The 25,935-nt window shown below is 46.5% G+C and overlaps 1 protein-coding gene across 1 annotated transcript in view; it reads left to right on the top strand.

Moving 5' to 3' along the window:
• WDFY4 (WDFY family member 4) overlaps positions 1-25,935 on the top strand; it is a 255,486-nt gene that overhangs the window by 97,142 nt on the left and 132,409 nt on the right. The window contains exons 28-38 of the mRNA XM_057734870.1: positions 211-416; positions 1,244-1,413; positions 3,484-3,609; positions 8,614-8,778; positions 11,451-11,654; positions 12,379-12,493; positions 13,711-13,868; positions 16,506-16,744; positions 18,646-18,764; positions 20,305-20,490; positions 21,580-21,716. Coding sequence (XP_057590853.1) covers positions 211-416; positions 1,244-1,413; positions 3,484-3,609; positions 8,614-8,778; positions 11,451-11,654; positions 12,379-12,493; positions 13,711-13,868; positions 16,506-16,744; positions 18,646-18,764; positions 20,305-20,490; positions 21,580-21,716 — 1,825 coding nt within the window. The remainder of the gene's footprint in view (positions 1-210; positions 417-1,243; positions 1,414-3,483; positions 3,610-8,613; positions 8,779-11,450; positions 11,655-12,378; positions 12,494-13,710; positions 13,869-16,505; positions 16,745-18,645; positions 18,765-20,304; positions 20,491-21,579; positions 21,717-25,935) is intronic.

The raw sequence follows: 25,935 nt of genomic DNA, 5'->3' as shown, positions 1-25,935 counted from the left end.
CATCTATTTCATAGCAACTTGGCCAGCATTTTATTTTACCGATCTTTTAAAATGTAGTATGTACTTTGCTGAGTGATATCCAGATGTTAACCTTAACGTGCCTTCTCTAGGTGACTAGTGAAGCTGGATGCTATTTGAATTTCTGGACATGTCATTTGCGTATGGGCTGAGGGATAATTTATAGCATTTATTGACCCCCCCTCCCCCCAGGACAAAGGAAGAGATATTTCTGAACCTGGGGCCCGACTGGTTCCTGCTATTCGTGCAGGGCCACGTGCACCCCAGCACAGTGGTGCTGGGATTGAAGCTGCTGCTGCACTTTTTGTCAAGCCCCTCCCTCCGCGGGCGATTTAAAGATGGCCTGTCTGCAGGCTCCTGGGTGGAACGCAGCTCCGAGGGCGTGGACATCGTGATGGGTGAGTGTGTGGCCGTCTCCAGGAGGCAGGGTTCCACCTGTGGTCTGTGAGTGAGGACCTCCCAGGACTTGCTTGGGGCCTTCACAGCTCCGTGCTGTAGGATCACCTTGACCCTGACCCCTTCCCCTTCATCAGCTCCAGCCCCCTGTGACTTCCTTTTTAGGATCCCCCCACAGCCTCATTTCTCTTCAGATGCTGGGGATCTCTTCCCAGTACCCAAAGCCTCCTTAGCTCTTTCCCACTTCCTGGGATGCTTCCCCAACCCTCAATACCAGCACGGCTTCCCTGGCTGATATGGATTCATCCTTCAGGTCTTGATTCAAATACCACATCCTGCAGGAGAAGAGGGTCCTATGTGGATTAGGGCACCTGTTATACTCTCTCTTCCATGGTGCTTATCATCATTTACAAATGCATATTTATTTAGGTGTTTAATTCCACAATGTCTGTCCCTCCTGCCACATTGTACGTAGTTGACGAAGGCCTGGGGTTCTGTATATTTTGTCAAAACACTATGTTCTTGCTGCCTAAAACAAAGAGGTCTTGTTGCCTCTAAGGTGGTAGGCACCAAACAAGCATCTGTTTTTGAATGAATGAATGATCATGTCAGGAATAGGGAAAGAAATTATTATTATTTTTTTTTTGGAAAAGAAATTCTTGTTGAGCACTTTCTTGTGCTCCGGTGTATATGACATATATTTCCATCTGGCATCTCTGTGGGATGGGTGGGTGGTAGGGGATTCCTTTCTGTGCCCAATCCCCACCTTGACCGGAAGCAATGACAATTGTTCTCAGTCGGATTTTGTGCCCCTCCCGCTGATCAACAGATAACCTGAAGAGCCACCCTCCCATGCCTGACCAGAGCCCCTGCTTGCTTCCTGGGTTCCGAGTCTTGAGTGACTTTCTGGCCCACCATGTTCATATTCCAGAAGTCTACCTCATCGTGTCCACCTTCTTCCTACAGACACCACTTACAGAGCTGATGGACGGGCCCAAAGTAGGTTCTTGGGATTCTTGGGATGGAGTAACACACTTGGTTTTCTGATTCTGTGTGACCAAGGCAGGTCCCTAAGACTCCCCTCCCCTTTCTCCATGTCTTCCAACTTTTGTCCTGACCCACTTTCTTCTCTAGCAGTCTCACCGCCTGGCTAGCTCTTCAAATACCCTTGATGTCCTCAGCCTCTGCCTCCCATGTCCCTCCCAGCAGGTCTCTGTGTTTATCAGTTCCACTTTTAAGTCTTTCTCCTTCTGGGCACAGCTAGAGAAATCACACGATGGTGGGGCCATCATGGGGAGGTGAACTGCGGCCACCATAGACACAGAGCCTCCGTTTATGCCCCCCGAAGAAACACGTCTCTTCACCTTAGTCACGCCCCTGCTGTTCCCCTGCCTTCTAGCGTGAACCTTACATGTCCCGAGTCTTCTGGCCCACCAACACCCTTTTCTCAGGTGACTTACATCATGGTGGGAGTGGAGGCCCCCATGAAGGAGGCATTGCCTCAGAACCCCACCCTCCACCACTTGTATATTCCATGACCCTCTTTATCGCCTTCTCTCCACTGTTGCTGGCAAAGGGGAGCTTTTCAGGGCTGGTCTGGATTCCTTCCACTCCTTTCCCGAGTGACCTCACCCCTTCTTATTCCTTCTTCTGTATTTCCAGCATCTCCTTTTCTACTGTCTCTTTCTTCATAGACCATAAGTCTGATGAATTCTGTCCCACCTCAAACCAGAAGCTGCCCCCTTGACTCACCCTCTTGACCAACTGCTGTCCTGTTTATCACTCTCCGGTTCTTCCTTGGCCAATTTTCTCCAAAGAGGAGTCTACTCTCACTGCATGTACCTTCTCACCAACCTCTCGTTCACTAACTCACCAACTTGCACCAAATCCGGGGCTTCACTGGCTCCCGTTCCTGTGGGGTCAGGTTCAGAGTCCCCACCCAGCATCAAGACCCTTCCTGACTGGCTGTCTCACTTGTCTCCCCAGCCCAGCTTCCTTTCTCGCTGCCCCTTCCTGCTGTGATCCTCACATCCCCAGCAAGATCAGCTGCTTTGTGCTTGCCTGCCCTGGGCCTTTAGTGAGCCCTTTCTCCCCCCATCACCTGCCCGGAAAGGTGTCTCCCTCATGTCTCAGCTCAGACGGCACCTCCTGCTTGGACTCCCTAGGCAGCGGGGACCATTCCCCTCTGCGCCTCTTCACGCCTCTGCCCTATATGGCACCTGCACATTTACGTCTGCTTCTGTCCTGAGATAATGAACAGCTTGAGGACAGACCCCGCCTCTTAGCTTTCTGGGCACCTGACAGACTCAGACATTGTTTCTTGGTCTTGAAAGAGTTGAGTTAAACTGCACTGAATTGACGTGGATGGAGGGGCATGGCTTTGCAAATAGAGGGCTTTAAAAAACTCACTTCTTGTACAGCCTTATATTTGGCCTATCTTAAGCTTGATATATGCTAATAGTATTAGAGATCACACTTCAAAATAAAGTTCTTAATATGCTGTGCTAAGTTCATCAAAACAGTGTATTTTTATTTTTCCAAGACTGTATTGCAGGAAACAAACATTTGCTGAATGTCAGGACCCATGATAGATGTTTTACATATTTTATTTCGCTTGATATTTATAACAATCCCATGGGGCAGATAAAGTAATTTTCATTTCACAGAGAAGGAAACTGAACTGCCAAGAGTCTGAATAGCTTACATAAGCCCAGCTTTTAAAGAGGCAAAGTCAGATCATCCTGCTTGTCAACCCCATGCTCTCTCTGCTGCACGCTGCACTTGTCCCAAAGCCTTAGAATTTGTCATGTTTTCTATAATCTCATTTACAAAATTTCATTAAAGTTGATGGGGAAATTGAGTATTTGTGATGTCAGACCAAAAGAACTAAACTCGATGCCGGTTGCTGGCTGAAATTCCCCGAATGGGCCAGCCACCTGGGCTGCTACTGTGCCGTTTTGCCTTTCCCACTCGGGCCCCCTGGAAAACACCACGTGCTGGCTGGAAAGCCGGTCCCCTTGGCGCGTAGCCACAGGTCTCTTTTCAACCTTTGCAAACCTCCTGTTTCAGGACAGCCTGGATGCCATGCTTCAGTGGCTCCTGCATAAGCACCACGGAGAAGAAGTCCTCCGGGCCGGGCTGTGCACTGAAGGTGCCCTGCTGCTCCTGGAGATGCTAAAAGCCACCATGAGGCAGGTGAGATACGTTCCCCACGTGCTGAGAAGGGGTTCTGCTGGGAAGACAAGCTCAGAAAGGTCAACTTGGGCTTTCCCCGGCAGCTTCCCAGCAGTGCTGATAATTTGCAGGTAGTATGCAGAACTCTTGATAGAAGAGGCAAAGTGATAACTTAGGTGCTCAATGGGAAACTCGACCTAAATATTCCTAGTACAGTTTATGTGCTCTTGCCAGAAGACATTTGTGTTCCATTTGTGTAAACGTTTGACTTTCTTCACTGGGAGATTTAATGACTGCAGTCAAAGGGAACATTTCTGAGCAACTGCTTTAAGTTGGGAGCTTCAGGGACCCTGTGGAGGGGAAAAAGGAGTCTCTCGTCTCAAGGAGCTCACCTCTACCAGAACAGGTGGGCCTCTCAAGTGAGTGACCCATAAGGTAGAGACCTGTCCTAGAGAAGACAGATGCTCGCCAGCTACAGATATGACATGGAGAGCCTTTGATTCAGGCCTTCAAGGTCCAACTTGAAGGTGAGTGGAGAGGTTATTTTAGACACGGAGGCAAAGGCCACATGACCCGTGGGCAGGAGTAATTGTGAGCCAGGTAACAAGAACACCCATAAGAGGCTGAAAAATTCTGGCTTCATTCTGTAGACTCTAAAGGCAACTGGAGGTTTGATAGGTAATTACTTGTGTAAAATGATGCATGATTACCTTTAAAATTTAAATAAGAAAAAAAAGTAAAACAAAAATCACCTGAAACACACCCATCCAGAGATAATCACTGTGAACTTTAGTGGAATGTCCTTCCAGACACCTCCGTAAGGGTATACCATATCCTTGGAGGATGAGACCACATAAATTCCTTTTGCCTTTTTTTCTCAACTTGTTGGGAATCATCTGTATTTGTGGATGGAAATTTATGTTGTGTCTCAGAATGTTTGTTGTTATAAAAAGTCTGTAAGGAAATTTCTTGAGCAGACACCATTTCTTGCTAGTTTGATGACCTCCTTAATGTAAATTCCAGGATGTGGGATGGTGGGTCAAGGTATACTTCTTGCTTTCTCTTTCTCAGGAGGGTTGCAAGTAGACATTACACATGTACTTACCTCCTAACATACATCCCACTGTCTTGTATAGACGTGCTCGGCCCATCCTCACAGCCTCAGTGACACGGCCAAACTGATGATTTTGTAGCTGAGTTCTTTTGCATTTATGATCACTGAAGTTGATAGTGTTTTCATATGCTTATTAACCATCTCTTTTTATTTTACTGTGAATTGCCTGTTTCACCCTTCGCCAATTTTCTGTGTGTGTGTTGATTATGCTTAGAAAATATAGATCAAACTTTTTGCTCTTTTTAAAAACAGGAATGTACTTAATTTTTATTAAATATTCTTTTAGCATATAATTAGATGACCATATTTTTTCTTTTAACCAGTTACCTCTGCTGAATTATATCAATAGATTTACTTGCATTCTTGCAAAGATTTCACTTTGTCACTCTGTTCTTATTTTTTAGCATACTTCCTTATTCTGCTTCTAAATATGTTATTTATGATTTTGCATTCATATTTATAAATGATATTAGATTGCGGTTTTCTTTATGTTATATGTTGTCAGGTTTTGATATCAGTATTATGCTGACTTTATTAAAAAAAAGACTTCTCTCCTTTCTTTTTATTCAAGAAGATGTTAAATCCATGACTCTTATGTTATTTAAATTGTTCCTATGAAACTTCTTGGGCCTGAATTTTTTCCATTGTTGCCTTGCTTAGGCTTTTAAATGTCTCCTTGACCTAGTTAAGTAGTTGCTATTTTTTAAAATCTTCCCATTTATTCAGTTTGTACAAATGGTCTCCTTTAATTCATTTAATTTTCTGTGTGATTATTTCCCTCTTCTTAATTTGTAAGTTCATGCTCTCTCTTTACCTCACCTGTCCCATTACTTAAGGAGCTGAGGACTTGTGGATTTGTAAAGAACTGACTCTGGATATATCTATCATCCCCCTCATTTTTTTCTGGCTAGTTCTAAAATTTTGATATTTGACATCTTCGTTTTTGTTGTTTCCTGTAGTTTCTGTGACTTTGCAGATTTAAAGGCTTCTTGATGCATCTTTTCCAGTGTCCATCTAGTTGAAATTTTGTTTTCTTTTGTTGTTGTTATTTATTTCCAGTTTAGTTTTGTCCTAATCAGAGCATGTGATCTTTACACTGTCCATCTTTGGGAAACTTATTCATGGTTCTGTTGTAGACCTAATGTGCAATTAATTTGGGGATGCCTGAAAAAATGCATATTTTCTGTTTGCAGCATAGAGAGTTTGTTGCCTTTTAAAATCAACATTATTGAGAAAGAGCAAACCAAAAGAATAACACAAAAGCATTTAAAATAAAACACACAGTATGCTAAGAGAAGTAAAAAAATAAGACCAAACATTTACTTTATAATAGCAAACACAAAAGGGTTAATTGTTGTATAACAGATGTGACCCTTAAACTGGATCAAAAAACAAGACCCAATCTTCTGAGCTCTCACAAGCATATAACAAAAGCAAAGTCACCGGAAGATTATTTTGGTTCAGTGAAGATATCTGCCACATAGGCATCATTTACCAAATATGGTAGACAAGCATCAAAATCTAAAAGGCAAAAACTGGAAAGATAAGAGAAAAAGGTCAGAAATATAATTGTAGGGAATAATGCTATATATCTTTCTCAGACATTTTATTTTATTTTATTTTTGCTTGGAACTTTACTCTGTTTGCTATTATTTCCCTTGCACAGTGGTAACCATGGATTTGTTTGCCTGTTCTTGAACTTAATATCAATGGGATCCTACCGTATGTACTCTTTTGCACCTGGCTTCTTTCACTCATCATTATGTTTGTGGGATCCACTCATGTTGTATTTGTTGGTAGTTCATTCTTTTTTATTGTTCAGTAGTGTTTTATTGTGATAATGGATCACTTTTTCCATTCTGGGTTATTTCCATTTGGAAATATTATGAATAAAGCCACTATGTACATGTCTTCTGGTGGCCACACATACTTCTTTCTGTTGGAAATATGCCTAGGGTGAAATTGTAGGTCATAAACTGTACACATGACTTGTTTTAGTAGATATTGCCAAATTGTTCTCCGAAGTGAAGTGCCAATTTACACTCACCAGCTCTTATTCTGGGAAGGTTCTAGTTGTTCCTGGTCCTTGTCAATGTGTGGCATTGCCGTCTTGCAGATGTTAGCCATCTACATTTGCACAAGGGAGAGCAGACAGCATGCTCTCCCTCGTGCAGATGTAGACACTGAAGCTACAGAGGTTAACTCACTCGGGCAGGGTCACAGAGCGAGGGCACGGTGGAGGCACGTGTGTCCAGCATTAGCATTTATTCCAGGGCACTGACTTGCCTCAGGACCTTCAGGAGATGCCTGTTGCTGAGTACATCAAATCCAAATTCTTCCAAAAGTCCAAGTCCTCTATATCTGACCTTATCTCCCAGCTTCTTCTGTATTTACCCTGTGATAGTCCCTGTGAATATAAGCTTAAAGCACTCAAATGTCTCATTTAATCTTCATGACAATCTTATGAAATAGGTCATATTATAATGCTTGTTTTGCAGAGTTAGGACTGGAGGTATAAGGGGATGAAGAAAGTGGTGCAAAACGGCACTGCTGGTAAGCAGCAGAGGCCGCATTCGGAGTAGGCCGACTGGCTCCAGAGGCAGCTCTCTGGACTCTGACCTCTGCGGCTCCCTCTCAGTCTAACATTGTGCTGGATGAACCTGGCAGAGAAGCCAGATGTAGGTGACTTCAGAAGCAGGTTTCCTCTGCCCGCCTGCTCAGCGCATACCAAACCCTCACAGGATCCCGGAAAGGAGATTTTATACCTCTTTTTAGTTGTCCCATGTATATTGCCTTTCTTTCTTCAATTCGATTTGAGTCATCTAGGATGAATCTTGGTTCTAGGCATTCGGTATCTGCTTGGTAAACAGGACATCCGAACTCATGCACACAGGGCCAGGACTTGAGGCAGGCTGGTTGGGAAATGAGGAAGCTGTGGTGGAAGGGGCTGGGGCTGAGGCACTGGCCAGAGGAAGACCCGCTGTCCACCTGTAACATCCACAGCACAGGAGTAGGCCGAGGGTCACTCAGTCTAGTTGTTGGTGTAGCTATGTAGGGAATGACCCTGATATTAAGGCTGCTGAATTTTCAAGTTCCAGGCTCTCCATCCAGGACAGAGAAGGACCTCAGGCAGCAGCTGGACATACTGGGGCTAGAGTCAGTGTCCAGAAAGAATGACTGGGCACAGCTGGTTAAGGGAGCTGAGCTCCAGCAGGGCGCTAGTGTGCAGCCACGGTGGAGGCTCAGCCACGTGGCCAAGACCAGGTTATGGTGTGAGGCAAACAGGTGCCTGGGTCGCATCTGGGTACTGGGTATCACCTCAGTGCAACACGATCCATTCCAGACCCCTGGCTGGTGGGCAAGGGTCTCCTCAAGCCCTGGCAGCCTCAGACAGGGTTTGTCCAGGGTCTGTAACTGGGAGCATTAGCGCTGAGCTGGGGAAGGCTGGGGTCAACGCTAATTGGCAAGTTCATTGAGCGCAGAAGCCATGTCATACCACATAGAGGCAGCATGCAGAAGAGAGTCAGATGTCACAGCCAGGTTGCCTGGGTTCAGCTCCTGGCTCTGCCCCTTATCTACCTGTTTGAACAATAACATGCTACTTAACTTCTCTGTGCCTTTGTCTTCCCATCTGTAAAATAGGGGTAAATGGGAAACCTACCTCAGAGGCTTGCTGTGAGGTGAAAAGAGGAATTTGTGTGAAGCCCTTAGAACCAGCCTGTGCATATTAAACTCTTTTTTAATTGATGACCAGCATCCCTTGCTAATCCATAGTTTTAGGTATCTTGCAATAAGGTGTCTTGTTGAGAGTCTCAGAAAGGAGGTCCTATCCCTAGATTTCAAATCCTCGGCTGCTATGCAGCCCCAAGTTGCGCTCGCACATAACCACCTCTCATGACGTGTGTCCTCAGCCCTCGACAGGTTCTGGAGACGGCGCCTGGGAACGGACATTCCCGGCCAGCCTGCTGCAGTTCCTTGGCCTTGTGCACAGCACCTACCCCCAGGATCCGGCCTGGCGGGCCCCAGAGTTCCTCCAGACCTTGGCTGCAGTCACCTTCCCCCTGGGAATCCAGAAGGTAGGACATGCCCCTGCCCTGCCCCGGTGAGAACAGGGGTGAACATCATCACCCTCCAAGGACAAAGGGCAAAATTCCTCCCCACTCCTCCCCAAATTAAAATACATAAGGCAACTTGGCTGAAACCTTAAGTAAACAACTTGGGTAATTTTCCTTCTCTTTATGAGATGCAGCTTCAGGTCATTTTCAGCTCTGAGATTCAGTAAGTTTTTGAGTTGTCAGGAATCTCAGTAATGAGAAATTTGATGGTAGATGAAGTCCAATTCTATATGGAATATCCATACACTGATCATGTGAAACAGCAGATTTCACGCCAGGAAGCCTGCGGCCGGTGCCCCAGCTGGGGGAGGGGCCGAACTGCCGCAGTGTTCTTTGCAGGACCCTTGTCCTGTTTGCAGGCCACAGCGTCTTTCAGTCGGAGGGTTTGCTGAGGTCCGGCTGGGAGGGCAGAGGGACTGACTAGCTCTTGAGGACAAGGTGTGCGTGTGGGGGTAGAGAGAGCGCTATGGGAAGACATGTGAGTGAGTTTGAGAAGCGGAGCCAGTCCCAGCTTGTCAAGGGGACTCAGTGGGCTAAGAGCATTTGGGAGCTGAGACGAGCAGGTGAAGACAGGCATGAAGGCTGGTACAGGATGAGGAAGGGCAGAAATCTGCTCGTCACCCACCTTGGTGGAATAGGAGCTGAGACCCAGCCAGGGAGGGTGAATTAGCGACTCCTGTCTGCAAATCAATAACTGTGGCCAAAGGAACATTCGAGGCGTGTTGGTAAGTGGAGGGTCTAGAAGCCATGCCAAGCACAGTGAGGGCAGGTAGTGTTTGTAATTATTTGCTAAATGACCAAGTGAACGAACATGCTCCTTTAGCTAATCTTTCCTAGAAGTGTCTCCATGGTGCCAACCTCCATCTCCTGAGCATCTAACAGTCCTGAGCGTGGTGCTTCACATCCCCTAACAGGCCCTGATGCAGGAGGTGTTAAAGGGGGAGGGGAGATTCAGAGATGTGAAGAGGCACGGACTGGTTTCCTCCCGGGTTAGTGGGGCAATGAGACCCATCTCACAAAAGGGTCGAGGAGATGAAACACGCCACAGCTTGTGTGATTAATAAGTCACAGAGTCAAGATTTAAATCTCAGTCTCTCACTCCAAAGCGCATGTCCTTTCCATCAGTCAGTTCAAGATAACATTAAATGGCCTAATAAAATTTAAGAGTATTTAGTTTTAATAAAAAGACTATAAAGACTAGAAGATTTGCAAAAAGATAAAATAGTTTGATGGGTTAGTATCGACTAAAGCAACATACTAGAAAAGTAAGTAAAAAAGATCAATAAAGAGCACAGGAAGGTACTGCAGGCAGCACTGGAGGGGATGGGGGATGGGACCCCCACCCAGAAGCCAGGCACCCTCAGGCCACGCAGGGAGGAAGGGCAATCCTACAGACGCCCTCACCATCCCCCCACCTGGAGGGGACCAGGGCCCTGAAGTCGACAGCCTGACATTCTCAACCCTGTTCCCCACCTCAACCCCTATGCCCACAAGCCAGGCTCGACGTCTGCTGAGTGAAGGTTCCAGCCAGCTTCCTGCCAGCAGCCGCAGAGCACACTGACCCAGGGCTCCACAGTTCCCGCCTGAGGAAGGGCCTGGCCCAGAGCCACCTCCTAGCCTACCCTGGATGAGACAGGCTCCAGTTCCAGAGCTCTTATCCCCATACCTCCTTGCCTTGTTTGAGCTCCAAGTTAGCTCCAAAAGTCCTTTGTTGCACAGAACATATGCAGAAGGCTGGTGGCCAAAAGATTTGCTGTGATTTTATATGGCACCTTTCCAGTCAAGGCCACATGGAGCTAATTAATGCAGTCATCACTTCCCTAGGTGCCGTTAAATTCATTTTATGGCTTAATTAAGAATGGCTGCATTAATTTTATGAATGAGCCAAGGGAGGTGCCAACCGATGAACTTGCATGAAAAGTTCATGGGCCAGGAGTTAGGAGTCCCTGGCCGCGTATCCTTGGGCGTGTCATTTGGCCTCCCAGTATCTCCATGTCTTCTTGGATGTATCTGGGCTAATGACCCCCATCTCTTTCATCTCTCAATATTTTTATAAATGTAAAACTGAGAAAGCGAAGGCCAAGGCGCTTCAGGGACTTGGACTCCAGGACTGGCTGAAGTCCTATTTCTCTTTCCACCTGAGGGTCCTATCTGTCAACATCAGCAGAACCTGACAGGTGGTAAAGGTGAGGGCCCCACGGGAAAGTGGAGACCGGCTATCTTGACCGTACACTGGGGCTGGGCATTGTCACATGCACTATTTCTCATTTCATCCTCACAAATCTTCGTGTGTTCCTTTCCACCATTAGCATTTGAGTGGTAGGGAGCTGTGGCACTGAGGAGGGAAGTGCTTTGCCCGGGACACATCCTGGGCTTCCTCACTGAGCACTGCAGGTTTCCCTTGCTCTGTCCCCAGCTTCTGTCCACAGCGCCCACCCGTCTGGGGTTCGGAGGCCACAGCAGGCCACCTTTGAGCCCTGGGCCTCTGGGTGAGCCGCCCACCTCTGGGATTCTCAGTTTCCTTACACGTTAATGGGTTTGATGAGAATCCCGCTGTGCACACCTCAGAGGTGGATGTGAGAGCGCTCTGAGGCAGGGCAGGCTGCTCATGCTGGGGTTCTCTTATCTTTGAGGGGGCTGTACCCGAGTCTGCCCAGAACACCAGCAGTCCCGAGGCCGCGGCTGAGAGCGAAGGCACTGCGGAGAGTCTACAGGCGCCTGCTGAGTCGCATCCCACCCAGAAGCAGCTGAGAGAATTCATGCAGCTCCTTTTGAGGGAGCTCTTGCTTAGGGCTCCCAACCCCAAGCAGTGGCTGCCGCTGGAGGTGCTCCTGGAGGTGGGTAGGAAAGGGTGTCATTGGGCCGCGTGCTGTGGGTGCAGACCGGGGAGCATGGGCACCACGGGGGCGGGGTGTGCCCAGGGTAACCTGAGGGCCGATCTCTCTCGAGAGCTCACCCAGGTCTGTGAGGCCAGCTGGCTGGTGGTCAGGAACATCTCTTGGGACTGCAGTTATTGGTGGGAGGGAGTCTTCCGGGAACCGCAGGCCCCAGCAGAGCAGGGAGCTCACCCAGCAGCAAGTGAATAGGTGAATGAGGGCAGGTCTTAGCCAGGTCTCTAGAGGCAGAGCCTGATGCAGGGATTTTGTGGAAGTGATTTGTTGGGGGGCGGTGCTCTCAGGAAAGCAGAGAGGGGATGCAGAGGAGGATGAGGGAAAAGCTAGGCAGGAAAGGGTCTCAGCAGTAGGCTGGTTCCAAGAGGAGCAGTAGTGTGCTGTCCGCATCCCAGAGTTGGCCCCACCTTGAGGCACCTGCCAGGGGGTCATTGGCTGTGGGCCCCCCACCCCTTGCCTCCTTGCCCTGGGAAGTAGTCACTGCCTCCTGGGTGAGGCAGTTCGGTCAGCAGAGGGCAATGACCCAGAGAAGGGGCAGTTGTGAGCTGTTGGCAGCCCACACTCTCAGCAGCGGCAGTATTAGCATATGGGCCAGGCCGAGGGACCCACTGGGCACTGAGTGGACCTGGTGGCCGTGTGGCTGCTGTCTTAGTCCAGGGTTTGCTTCCAGGCTTCTCCAGACAATGCCACCGGCCAGCAGAAACGAGACTTTCAGTCTGAGGTCTTGCTTTCCACCATGGAAGTATTTCGCGTGATGAGTGGAGGTCGTGCACCAATGCTCAGAGGTGAGTGGGGGTGGATGACTTGCTCCTCCTGTTTATGACTCGAATCTGCTGACAGCTGAGCAGGAAAGCCACACTCCTCCCAGCCACTGACCCCAGGACCCTAGAGGAAGACTAGGCTGCAGACCTGTAGGGTGCTTTAGGAACCACAGGAAGCTACCCTCCACCTGTCTAAAAAAGGAGCTCAGTGATTCTGCCCGGAGACCCCAGAGATGGCATACTCAGTACTTTTCATGTCACCCCTGTCATCATTGGGCCAGTCAGAGACAGAAAATCCTGTCCTCTGAGCCAAAATCAGTTCTCCCCTAGCTTCAGCAGAGTTTTCTTCTTCCTACGAGGGGAGTCAAGATGTCGACCTGATTTTAACATTCTTGAGCTCACCTATGCCTGGGCACAGCAAATGTTTCTTAAATGAATGAACCTGGATGAAGATGCTGTCATTGCCCTGAAGTTCAAATTGAAACTTCATTCAGAGCATTTGGTTCTAGAGCAGCTGTAACTTTCCAGCAAGATTAAACAAAAGTCCTTTCTGTGATTCCTGAACCATGGAATCCTTAGTGACATGGCTCACCTTCCAGACTCCTCTTGTCCCGCAATGCAGAAACTCTGACTTTTGGTTTTCTGGGGTGTCTGCAGTGTGGTAGGGTAGTGGAGCAGTGAAAAGTGTGAGCTTGGTAGCCCAGTTCTGTCACTGGATGGTGGTGTTACTCCGGGCAGGTGCCCGACCCTGTGAGTGAGGAGGGCAGTGGTGGCTAACTTAGAGTGTTGTTATGAGGATTAACCGAGATCATTGCATCCACGTCCAGGCACAACGCCTACTGTGTTGGACAATCCAAACTTACAGCTTCATCCTCTGCCCCATGTAACAGCAGGGCCTTGGGTCACCCCGACAGCCTTCCCATTACCTTATGCCTTAAATTATCATCCATTCTTCTTCCACTGGGAGAAATGTTGCTCCTCACTTGCCTCCTTCCCATTTGGTTTATGTCATTGATTGTTCCAAATCGATTTACTTTGAATAGATGTCTGTTCATTGGGCATCTGTTCTATGTGATTCCATTTTTTGAGCAACAGGGTACACAGAGGGTTACAGTGGGGCGTACAGAGGTGAGTAAGATGTGGTTGGTTACTAAGAGGGCCTTGGAGACTGTTGTGGAGAGAAGGCAGTTCAGACTGATGATATCTCAGCCTTGGTCTGTCACCCTCCTCCATCCCCCCAGGCAGTAGAGAGCCTCAGCCGAATGTAGAAGCTGCTGCTGCTCCTTCACTTGCCAGCCTCTCCCACTTCATCCAGAAGCTGGTGGAGAAGCTGTACAGTGGAATGTTCTCAGCAGACCCCAGGCACATCCTTCTCTTCATCACGGAGCACATCGTGTTGGTAAGAGCCTCAGGTTGGCCGTGGTGGTAAGGCTTCTGCTGACCCACCAAGTATCTGTGTGACACTGCTGGCCACTGTCCACTTGGTCCACATTGAGCTGCTGTCCTTCCTGGAAATAGAATCTGAGATGGGTGGGAGGGAGGAGGAGGACCTTTACCACCCAGGTAACATCTAGTGGCTGTTGAGCACGCTGCAGTGTTCTTACCTTGAGCCACCTGAGATCCATCTCAGTGATTAGGGGCCAGAGCCCCCCTGCAGAGGCACCTCAGCTCTGTCCCTTCCTGGACTCTCCACACACCCCTTTGGGTTTTTACTGTGAATGTTGGTTTCATCTTAATCATTGTTACTCCTCATCAGTGAAGGGCCCAAAAGTCATCTCCAAAAGTCCCATTTCATTTTCTCTGTAATACTCACCTCCACTTGTCCTCTCTGGGCCTTCCTGGAATCGAGGCAAGTCTCTTTTTACCTGGTCCTAGTTTTCTTGCATGTGCTTTCCCTCTCTCTCTAGATATATCTACATACTACCCACACATGCCCATGCATGCGTGTAGATACACCCTTAGGTGTAAGTATGTGTGTGCACATGTGTACACATTCTTTATTGCATATGTGTATACACCCACACATACAGACTCATACAGTCTCAAATTTGAACCCCTTTTTGGTCCTTGCTTCCCATTTCATTCTGGAAACCTTTCCTGACAAGTGGCTGTTCACTCTTTCCTTGAGCCATCCTTGAGTGAGGAGCTCTTTCTGGTGTAAGGGGGTTCTGGTCAGGCTGTGATTGCTAGAAAGCACTTTCTTTTACCAAACTGAAATCTGCCTCCAGCAACTCCAGCCTGCAGCTCTCAGAATGTTCTCTGCAGCAGAATCCGGGAGAGCCCCCTCTTTCCTCCTCACGCCTCATAGAGACAGTGACAGCAGCGCCCCCAGCTCTCTTCTGTCCAGGAGTCACTCGCAGACCCCAGAACTGGGCCTTGGCACAGTTCCTAGAATGATAGTCAGTCTGACTGATGCACAATTCTAGGCAACCTGAAAAGAAGGTATTCAGAGGCTTCTTCAAGAATAACTCCTAGAAGGGAGAAATAACCCTTGTCAGCTCTGAGGGGATTAAAATGAGATTCTTGGGAGGTTGTGTTGAGAATGAGAGTAGCCACTGAGCTCCTGTCTTAGTGAGTTTGGGCTGTTATCACAGAATATCGTAGACTGAGTGAGTTAGCAGCAAACGCCTATTTCTCAGAGTTCTGGAGGCTGGGAAGTCCAAGATCAAGGTGCCAGCAGATCTGGTGTCCTGTGAGGGCCCTCTTTCTGGTTTTGGAGATGGTCATCTTCTCACTGTACTCTCAACATGATGGAGAGAGAGAGGAAGCAAGCTCTCACTTGTCTCTTCCCATAAGAGAATCCTGTTATGAAGCCTTCGTCCTCATGAACTAATTACCTCCAAGAGACCCCATCTCCAAGTGCATCACACTGGGAGGCTAGGGTTTCAACATACAGAATTTGTGGTGACACTAACATTCGATCTGTAGCAACTCCCCAATGGTCAAAGCAAATACTCAGAGCTAATACCAAAGAGTTAGTGCCTTCTGGGGCTGATGTGTCTTCAATGGGGTGTCAGGCCCAAGGACTCGCGTCTGTCCGCATCTGCCATTCTTCTCTCCTGCTCTCTGCCTGTGACTCTCACAACTCTTAACCTCAGTTTGAAAGATGTGACCCATCTGAAGAGTGGGAGAGGATGATGATAAAAGCATGAAGCCCCAATTCCAGCAGATTTATGTAAAACTTAGTATAAACACTTGCATTACCTATGAAATTAGAAGAGAGCAATCTATAACTAACCAATGACCTTTCTAATAGACTGAAAAATTTTGCGCATAATTTTTGTTCTGTGGATTCTTTCCAATGAAACCAAACAGAGGGATGGCTTCAGTGTTAAGGCCACAAATCAGGACCTTCTGCCTTCCCCCTCTAAATCTCTCATGTACCAGAATCTACTGGGCATACATCTCCTTTAGAAGATATAGTGGTTAAGAGGATGGCTCAGGTGTCTGGTGTGGGTTTGACTCTTGCTGACCACCTACCTCTCCTACCTCTCAGACTCTCAGCCTTCGTATCTCTAAAGTGGGCTAACCTTAGGGGCTACTTCATGATGTTGTTATGATGTTTAAATGAGGCAATATATATAAACATATGCAAATAAATGCAAAATGCTTAGCATGATAACTAGAATAATGTACCAATCTATACATGATAACTAGTATTAATAGTTAATAACATTTTTTTTAAAACTAGGTGCTATTAATAACATGTTCCTATATACTGAATGTCAACCATGTCACTAGTATTTCGGAAAATTCTGGTCCCCATGTCTACTTTACAAAATATGACTCTGGAAAACTTTTAACTTTTTTACACTAATCTTTGGTAAATTTAAACATCTGAATTCCTTTTATTGATCATCCACTTATATAGAAGTTCCAGGGTAGAGGAAGGAAGTCTGTTTTGATTTTAGATGTGTCATTTTTGAAATACAGAAAAGAATCTGAGATTGTATCATTTTCATAGTTAACTGGGTCGGTATCTAAACTTCAAAGTGTTCACAAGTATGTGCGTGTGTGTGTTTATTTTATGACACAGGTCATCGAGAACGCCTCTTCTCAGAGGGACACTGTCATCAGTGCTCTATACAGCAGTTTAAATAAAGTCATCCTTTATTGCCTCTCCAAGCCCCAGCAGTCCCTCTCCGAATGCCTCAGCCTTCTCAACATCCTGGGCCTTCTTCAGGAACACTGGGACACTATCTTTGCCACCTATAATTCTAACGCCAGCTTCCTCATGTGTCTCATGCATTGTCTTCTGCTGCTCAGTGCAAGAAGGTTAGAGATGCCCACTTGTCTCCTTGCTTGCCAAGGGTCAATGCAGGAAAGAAAGCTTTAGAAGGACCCTTGATTGAAGTTGATCACTTATAGATGATACAATCTTTTTGTTTATCTGGTTGTCCAAATTATGTGCAATATTTGATAATATACTAAGTAGTCCTCAAACCTGTCCATATGACAGAGCAGCTAGGATCATCATGAAGTAATAATTTACTGTATTTCCATAATTCTCAGGCTCTAAGATACTTCATTGATTTAATTTGGGGGGTTGGGGGAGGCAGGCAGAAAACTCCAACATTAAATATACATATTGATTTTATAATGCAGCTAGATTTCAGAAATACTAACTTTTGATAAATGCAATCTTTGGGAAAATATATAAATGAATTCATGCAAACCAGGAATACTTTTGCTTGCAGGGGGAAAAAAAACCCACACACACGCACGTACATGCACGTGTACACACGCACACACACACACTTTGTGATATAAAAGACATTCATAAGCATCCTTGTGTAAGAAATACTAATAAAAATACATTAAGTTTATTTAAATCCCTTCCCTGAAGTTCAAAGTTTGAAAATATGTTAGGCTCCTCTGTGTATGTGCACATCCCCTCTCCCCTGTGCAGCAGTGTGCATACATCACGCATTGTGGGTCCCTTAGCATTATACTCCCTAAGAATATCGTCTCATTATAGAAGTATGTTGAAAGTAGAGGAAAAGAGGACTATGAGATGTTACACTTTGCTCTTGTCCTTTTTATCAACTGTGTTTATCCCAGTACAAGTTATGTTTGATTACTTGAAAAAAATCCCCCAAATCCTGTTGAGTTGACTATTGAACATTACGAAACACAAAAGTTGACTTGTCTGAAAACACTCTGGGAAGCACTGGAAAACCCTCCTAGCCCAGAGGAGGTACTTGCCTTTTTTATTTGTTTGAAATAAAAGAATCCATTTTCAGTGAGTGGGTTAAACTGGGGAAGTGTTCTTCACTTTCTGTATTTCAAGAATTAGGCCCTATCCATACTGGAAGCATGGGTAAGAGGAGCAGAATGCCAGCTGATAGGTGCGCTTGAAGTTCTGCACTCCTCAGATCCCTCTATATGGCAAAGTGGCTTCCAAAATCCAAGAGGACTTTATTCTAGAAATTTTAGGAATGGACATTTTCATATGCTGGTATTTTTTCATTTCCTTGCTTGTGATTTTTGGTTCAATCCACAAACATGTATTGAGTGTCTGTTCTGCTTGATTGGGTGAGGGGCCCAGAGAAGAGGGTACTTAGACATGAACATGGCCATGAGTTCTAGAGCATGTGGTCCATGGGGAACCTTATATGTAAACCACTGCACCCTACTTAGAACCAGCTGTATGATGTGCAGGGTTTCAGCGGACTATAAGTGTGGGGCCCTTATTCAAAAATTACTAAAAATTTCAAGATGGTAACAGCAGAGGCCAAGCATGGGACCCTTCTGAGTGCTGGCCATACACAATTGCACAGGTCACAAGCCCGTGAAGCTGGTCCTGGCCCCATTACACAAGGGATGAGATTAGTGCCAAGCAAAGGTAGACTTCAATGCTTTGGGAGTCTGCAAAAAGAAATGACCAGTTCTCATGTTGGGGAAACCAGGAGAGGGTTGAGGGGGCCTATTGGGAACATAGATTGGATTTAATAAGATAGGAATAAAAGGAAGGTATTTTTCTTATTTTCCAGAATGCTTCTGTATAATACCGCTCATGGACGTTGTCGCAGTTGTTTGCTTTAACTTGATTAGACAAGTTTTTTCATATTTATATTTACTGAGTTTGCAGGATAATTATTGATATTTGTAATAAAGAACAATGGAATGATCCCAAAGAAACTGGAGTTCATAGTGAACATTCTCTTGTCTACTAGTTATCCAGAAGGATTTGGATTGGAACCCAAGCCTAGAATGACTCCTTATCATCAAGTCTTTCTTTCTCCAAATGAAGAAGCAAGAGAAAAAAGAGAAGACTTCCCAAGCTTGAGTGATGGTACATTTTATTTGTTGTTTATTTTGGGGGTGTAGATGGATAGTGGTAACTGCTAGGGTTGCATTTTTCAGTTTTATCTTCCTAAAATATGGAAGCAAATACTACTAAGAAGATTCTTAAAAGCCAGAAGAGGTCTTAGGAAATCCCAGAATGATGTAGTGATACAGTAAGGTAGCCTGATAGAGAATAAAATTGGAATGATCTTTGTATACAAAAAGTAGAATGGATGAGTGGATGGATGGGTGGGTGGAGAGATGAAGAGAAAGCTCTGTGGGACTTGGTGAGACTGAGAACTTGGTGTACTAACTAAAATACCAGAAAGCCTCACTATAAGTTGATTTCAGCTGGTTTCTTGACTTTTCCTTTGGGACGCTAGATGTGGAAGCTGGCGTGCCATCTCGCTCCGTTCAAGTGATTACCTAGAGATCTCTCAGCTTTCTTCTCTAGAAAATGGGAATGGAGTAAAGAAGCTCATTACTTTATGAGATTTTTGGCTTAATGGAGTTTATTCTTGGATTCAGTAATATCAAATCAAGTTAAAGTGATTGGAGGTTTGTGGGGGGCAAAAAAGGCAGCCAGATCCACGTGTCAGAGATTTCTCCCTCTTGATCCAGGAAGCCTCAGCAGACCTTCTTTCGCCACTTTAGTTTGCTGATTGTGTCACTTATCTTGTGATATCTTGTGATGCCAGGTGGTAGGCACGAGGGTGGGAGGCACAAGGCCCTTATTTTCTGGTCAGATAGGTGCCCAAAGCTAGTGCTCAAAAATCTTGTGTGTTTAGAGTTTTCTCTGATGCAGTGTTAATTACAACTTGAGCATTTGCATTTTAGGATTTAACTAGAAGAGTGGACTGAGCAATGTTCATCCCTCTAGGGTGAGAAAAACAAACTGTAGAGGCTGGTACCAAAGGGGAGACCTAGTGACTCAAGATCAGAGGGAAGTTAGGCACAATTCACGGGATTGTATTTATGGGTTATAGCGGGTAGAACTGGCTTGGTAGATCTGTCCATCTCTCTGCAAATCCAGGGCACTGAGGTGCGTAGGTAGTTGGAAGCATGATTCAGTGCCAGGAGAGAGGACTGGCTTGGTTCCTGGGCCCCTGGTCACAGTCTTGGTTTCAGTGTCCATTCCCCTGAGGGGTCAATATAAAAGTCAAGGTTGGAAGGAGCTGTTTTGGGGAAGCTCCTTCCTTTGTTACCTAGAGCTTACACAAGGTATCTCTCTGCTTGGTATCTAACGGAATTGGGGGTGGGAGAAAGAGGCTCATTGAGCCCATCAATCATGTTTCCCAGCTTTGGACATGTGAGGCAGGCAGGACTTGGTGGTGGAGGTGGGGGAGATGCCAGCTCACAAGGATGTTGGTAGCATTGCTATCATTCCTGTGGCTCTACATACTGACTGCTATCTGGCTGGAGCTTGCAAAGTTGGGGTGATGTTCAAGAAGGATGCACATAAAAGCAACTGTAATATGCCATCTCCTGGCTTTTTCTGAGAGAAGCACTGAGGCTGTCCTGATTGTGTGGTATACTCTCTCCATTAGTTCAACACAACATCCAAAAGACTGTGAGGACTCTCTGGCAGCAGCTTGTGGCACAGAGGCGGCAGGAGCTGGAGGATACCTTCAAGATTGATCTTTCTGTGAAACCTGGAGAGAGTGAAGTGAAGATTGAGGAGGTCACCCCACTCTGGGAGGAAACAATGCTCAAGGCCTGGCAGCATTATCTAGGTCTCTGTCTACTTGCTTCAGGGAACGGAACTTATGAGTCTCATAAAGTCAGTCTCCCCCAGAGTTCCCCTCAGGGCCCAGAGCCTTTTATACCAGACCTTCTCTCTCACCCCTTTGGTGGGTGGGATTTACATCACTGAAACCTCATGAATCTTTGCTCACAAAGAATGAATGCTGCTTTGCATCTTGGGTGAAAGGAAGGCCAGAGGTGCCAACCAAGCAAGCAGAGTCTAGTAATCTCTCAGAGGGAAGGGTGACTGTGTCCGGGCTCTAGTCTGGGCTCTTGAACTTAGGGTTCTAGGTCCTGCCTGCCCTGATACTCATCTGCCAGGTTTGAAACCTTGTGCCAAGTCATGCAGTGACCTGGAGCCTCAGGTTCTTCATGTTCCAAGTAAAAACCTTCATCCCAAAGATATTAATATGCCTTGCATTCTATCAGTGACTCAAAATTTTCACTCTATTAGCCAAAGCAGCTGTAGGAATGATTTTTTTAAAAAATTTCTTAATTTATTTTTTATTTTTAAATTTATTTATTTATTTTTTAATTTTTGGCTGTGTTAGGTCTCTGTTGCTGCATGCATGCTTTCTCTAGCTGCAGCGAGCAGGGGCTACTCTTCATTGTGGTGTGCAGGCTTCTCATTGTGGTGGCTTCTCTTGTTGCGGAGCATGGGCTCTAGGTGCATGGGCTTCAGTAGCTGTGGCTCACGGGCTCTAGAGCACAGGCTCAGTAGTTGTGCACAGGCTTAGTTGCTCTGCAACATGTGGGATCTTCCTGGACCAAGGATTGCACCCGTGTCCTCTGCATTGGCAGGCGGATTCATAACCACTGCACCACCAGGGAAGTCCAGGAGTAATGTTTTAAGTTTGTTTTTAAAGAGGTCATTACTTGCAAGTTATGGCTCATATACTTGTTTTAAGTCTTTCAGTATCAGAAATTTCACAGTGATCAAACTTGTAGCCTGGGGTGTTTCCCTTATTGGAGGCAGGCATATTGGGCTTGTGCCCCTGGCTAGCCCTTTGAAAGCCAAGCCAGCTGCAGAAATAGTGTGTTTCCCTCTTAACTTCACCCCTTTTCTTCTCTGTCACCAGCATCTGAAAAGAAGTTGCTTGCCAGTCGCTCAGGTGTCGGACACCACAGCAAAGTCACTTCATGGAGTGGAAGCTTGTCCTCAGCCATGAGGCTGATGCCCGGGCGGCAGACCAAGGATCCTGAGTGCAAAGCAGAGGTGAGCCCAGACCTCTTTTCCTCAGAGAACATCAGGCATTTTCTTCAAATCCCCATGTGTCATGTCTGCTCTCTCTGTTGTCACTGGATATGACCTAATTCTGTGTTCTTCTGAGCATTTAGGGATGAGGCATGTGGCTTCCCAGTGAGGCTACATCTAGGGGAGTCAGGGCTTAGGTTAGCTAACTTAGGTTAGCCCAGAGGTGAATATGGGCTCCATTTGGGTGCCAAGAGCAGCTGTTCCTTATAGCATTAAAACTCAGACCAATCTTTGTTCCCATTCTCATTTTGAGGCAGCTGTACTCAGAGAGCACTAACCCATAGTCCAGCAGGAGCTGGGTGTGTGGGCATGGCAAAGGGAGACGGAAGTGTTGGTGCCATTGTCAGGAGACGTAGTGGTGGACCCTCTTGACTGTGTGTGGCTGAGCCATTGGGGTTTTCTAATCCATGTCTCTAAAGCAGCATATCAAACCATCCTAAAACCCAGTAACACCGACAATGATTTTTTTGTGATCGGGATGCTGTGATCAGGGATCTGGAGCAGAGCAGGGGTTGGGGTTGTCTCTACTCCATGATGTCTGGGGACTCGGCTGGATCGTTGGGAAGTTCACTTACTCATACATCTGGGGGTTGCTGCTGGCTCTAGTCTGAGACCTTAGCTGTTGTCTGGAACATCTACACACGGCTTCTCCATGTGTCCTGAGTTTCCTTATAATCTGGTGATTGGGTTTTAGGGGATACATTTCCATAGGGAGGTAGAAGGAGAGAGAGGAAAATGGAGAGAGAGAGAAAGAGAGGGAGAGGTGGAGGCCACATTGCCTTCCATGACCCAGTTGGAAGCCATGCAGCCTCACCTCTGCTGCAGTCCTTTTTGGTCCAGACAGGCACAAAGTTCTGCCCAGGTTCATGGGGAGGGCAACAGACTCTGCCTCCTGGTGGGGAAGTGGCAAGGTTCTGCAAGAGCACACAGTACTGGAAGTATTGCTGAGGCTCTCCTTGGAAAACACAGTCTGTCATGTATTCTAATGCTGGGGTCACTGACTTATCTTCAGAGGCAGAAGGTGGTCATTCAAAAGTCATGGCTTTAGGATCAAAAGACCTTGGGCAATTCACTTAACTCCTCTAAGTCTTTATCTCCTGACCTCCACAATGGGATAAATAACTGTGGGAGACTGTGGGAAGGGACTCCCCAGGGAGTGGGGTAGGTGGTTGACAGACACATTACACAATTTGAACTCTGCCATTGTAAATCCCACCTGCTCAGAATCTGGGCCCTGCTGTCACCATGGGTCTGTTGTCCACTGTGGTCTGTGCCTGATGGGGAGAGGTACCATCGTCGGATGCTGGGAGAAGAGAGGAGTGAAGGGCTGCCTGCAAGTGCCCAGGCTGCCCGGGGAAGGGGGGCTTCCTTCTTTCCAAGCTTCAGGAACAATAGGCTTCAGGACAAATGGAGAAAGCCCAAGATAGAAGGGAAGACAGGAAATGACATTGACTAGCTGGTGGGCCCCTGGTGCTCAGAGCTGCGGGCAGGCTGTGTCCAGGGTGCACGGGCTTGTGGAGACACTGCTCATTGTATCTGTCCACAGACTCACTGGCTGGCTGAGTGAGTGAATAACTGAGATTTTGTGCCACCTACATCACACAGCTATTTTTAGTCCCATTTTATAGATGTGAAATAGAATCTTTAAAAAAATGTCAAGGGCTTTGCGGCCAGAAAGTGGCAGAGTAGAGACAGCATCTTCATTCATAGTCTCTGCACTGCTTAGCACACACTCAGGCAACTCCATAACCTGTGGAGCCTCGATTCCTGAATGTAGAGCTGGGAATGTGCTCTGTTTACACTAGACTATGTGGAAGCACTTGGAAAGTGCAAGTACTTTAGAAATAGAAGACAGTTTACAAAATTCCAGTTTAGCTTATAGCTCTCTCTGCCAAGGGGAAGACCATCTCACACGTGGTAAAACTGTCCCAAGCCTTGGAAGCAGGAGCATCCCCACTTGTGCCCAGACACTTGCTGCTGACCAGTGCCATTTGTGGCAGGAAGGGTCCAGCCCCTCTTCCCTGGGCTTCCCTGGATCTTATACTCCTTGACCAAGTTAGCATTGTCCCCAGGAGGTCAGGTCCGTCTGGCTGGACAGCTGGGAAAGGGATGGCTGGGATGCTGGGCATGGACACGCATTTTATGGGAACCCCTGTGGCTCTTGATGCTGTCTTGCCAGTGCCACCCCCCACACCCCACCAGGTCACTGGCACTGACACTGCTCAGTGCTTTCAAGTCCTAGGGAGATTTGTTGAGAGACAGCCCGTCTGAAAGAAGCATGAGTAGACAGCGGTGTTTGGGGCCATGTAGTGTACAAATGGCTTGTTACAGTTTGCTGTTGGCCCACATTGAAAGAGCTGGAAGAAAGAGTATTTGAAGTTGGCTCTGTCTTTGGTGAAGGCAAGCTGCTGAAGATGTCTTCTACATCAGTTGAGTTCTCATCCATCCATCCATTTATTCAACAAATTTTTATTAAGTACTTATTCTGTACCCTGCTCTAAGTACTGAGGTTACAGAGGAGAGAAAAACCGACATTTTCTGCTTTCATGAAAACTGCATTCTAGGAGGTGAAGATAGGCAATAAAAAGATAAATAAGTTTGTAAACGTTGGGGTGCTAATTGCAATAAGGAAGACCAGAGCAGAGTAAGCGGGAGAGGGTGATGAGAGAGGCTCTGGTCTGCTTATGTGGAGGTGGCCAGAAGCCATCTCTGGTAAGGACGTGTGAGAGCAGAGAAATAAGGAAGGATAGGAGCCTTCTGACCCTACAGGAAAGAGTGGTCAGGCAGGGAGGACCACCAGGCAAAGGCACTGAGGCCAGAGTGTGTTGGGGATTCTAGGGCAGCAAAGGCCAGTGTGGCTGGACTGCAGTGGGGAGCGGGCAGCCTCGGGGGACGTCTCCCTCAGCTGGTAGCACCAGGAAGGACCGTACTTTTCCACAGCAACTCGTAAACAGCAGAACTTCTGACAGCGTTATGTTTTCCTCTTTCATTTGGGCACTTGGAAGCCAGAGAGATAAGTGTGGCCCAACTCGTGTAACTGCACAGGCTTAGTGGGATAAATATCTGCAAAACAAATGTACACATACACAAGTATTTGCACACACCTCTCTCCCTGGCTTCTTCCTTCCTGGTTGAGCCCCATTTTACCTCCAGTCTGATTTATGTATCTTTTCTACAGCTTATACTGTCTTGTGGAATTTTAAAGGACAAATAATTTTTGAAACAAAGTGGACTATGCTTTTATTTTAAAAATTTACTGCATCTTCGCTGAGCAGCATCTCCTACCAGTAACTCAGTCTGGGCTGGGCACAGTGCCTGGTACATAGTAAGTTCTTAAAGAATATGTAGGGAGCTGCAAGGAGCTCCCCCTCCTTTCTGTGGGATGAAACTCACCAGGCTTCAGAGCTTGCATCCATCACTCATCCGCGCGAGATGCCTTTGTTGCTAACAGAAGGCACAACTTCTCAGGTACATATGTACACTGTGATGTCATAGGATAAGAGCATCAACTATTTGCCCTGGGGTCTGTTTAATTATTTTTAAAAATTAATTTTGATTATTACAGCTGATTACACCTCAGTGAGCAATGTAATTGATATTTCCTAATGTATCCCAAGGAACATTTTGTGCAACACGCTTTTTGTTGTTGAAGGTTAAAGACTCCGTTATTGGTTTTTTCCCTAAATATGCCCATATCATTAGTCCCTCCAGTGAGAAGGTCGCCATCTGGAAAAAGCAGCATGGAGACATTATTCAGGCACAAATGCATGAAATTGGTGTTTCTGCATCTTCTGTCTCTCTTCTGGAAAGAAGAGGCTTGTAATTAAAGGAGTTGGTTTTGGAGGAAACATTATTCATTTGGTGTTATTCCTTATCATGTCAGCTGCTGACAGCTCTATAGCACTGATAAATTGTTCTTCGGAGTGAGACACACGATGTACGACTCCTAATTCTTTTTACCTATCTTCATTTTCAGTAGAAAATGTTTTCTTCTTGGCAGGTGAGCTGAACTTTGAGGCAAGGCTGATATGATAGATGTTATTTCTTTGTTTTCCTCCCCTGACCCAAAGTGTGAAGTCATTGTCTCTACCAGGGTGAAGGCTACAGGTATCAGCCTGTGGGATAGAGGTTGGGACCTTGGGCTCCTTTGAGGTCACCAAAGGCCAACTCAGGAAGCCAC

Source organism: Hippopotamus amphibius, chromosome 5 (assembly GCF_030028045.1).
Source record: "Hippopotamus amphibius kiboko isolate mHipAmp2 chromosome 5, mHipAmp2.hap2, whole genome shotgun sequence".
Taxonomy (NCBI): Eukaryota; Metazoa; Chordata; class Mammalia; order Artiodactyla; family Hippopotamidae; genus Hippopotamus; species Hippopotamus amphibius.
This window is presented reverse-complemented; position numbering and strand designations above follow the sequence as displayed.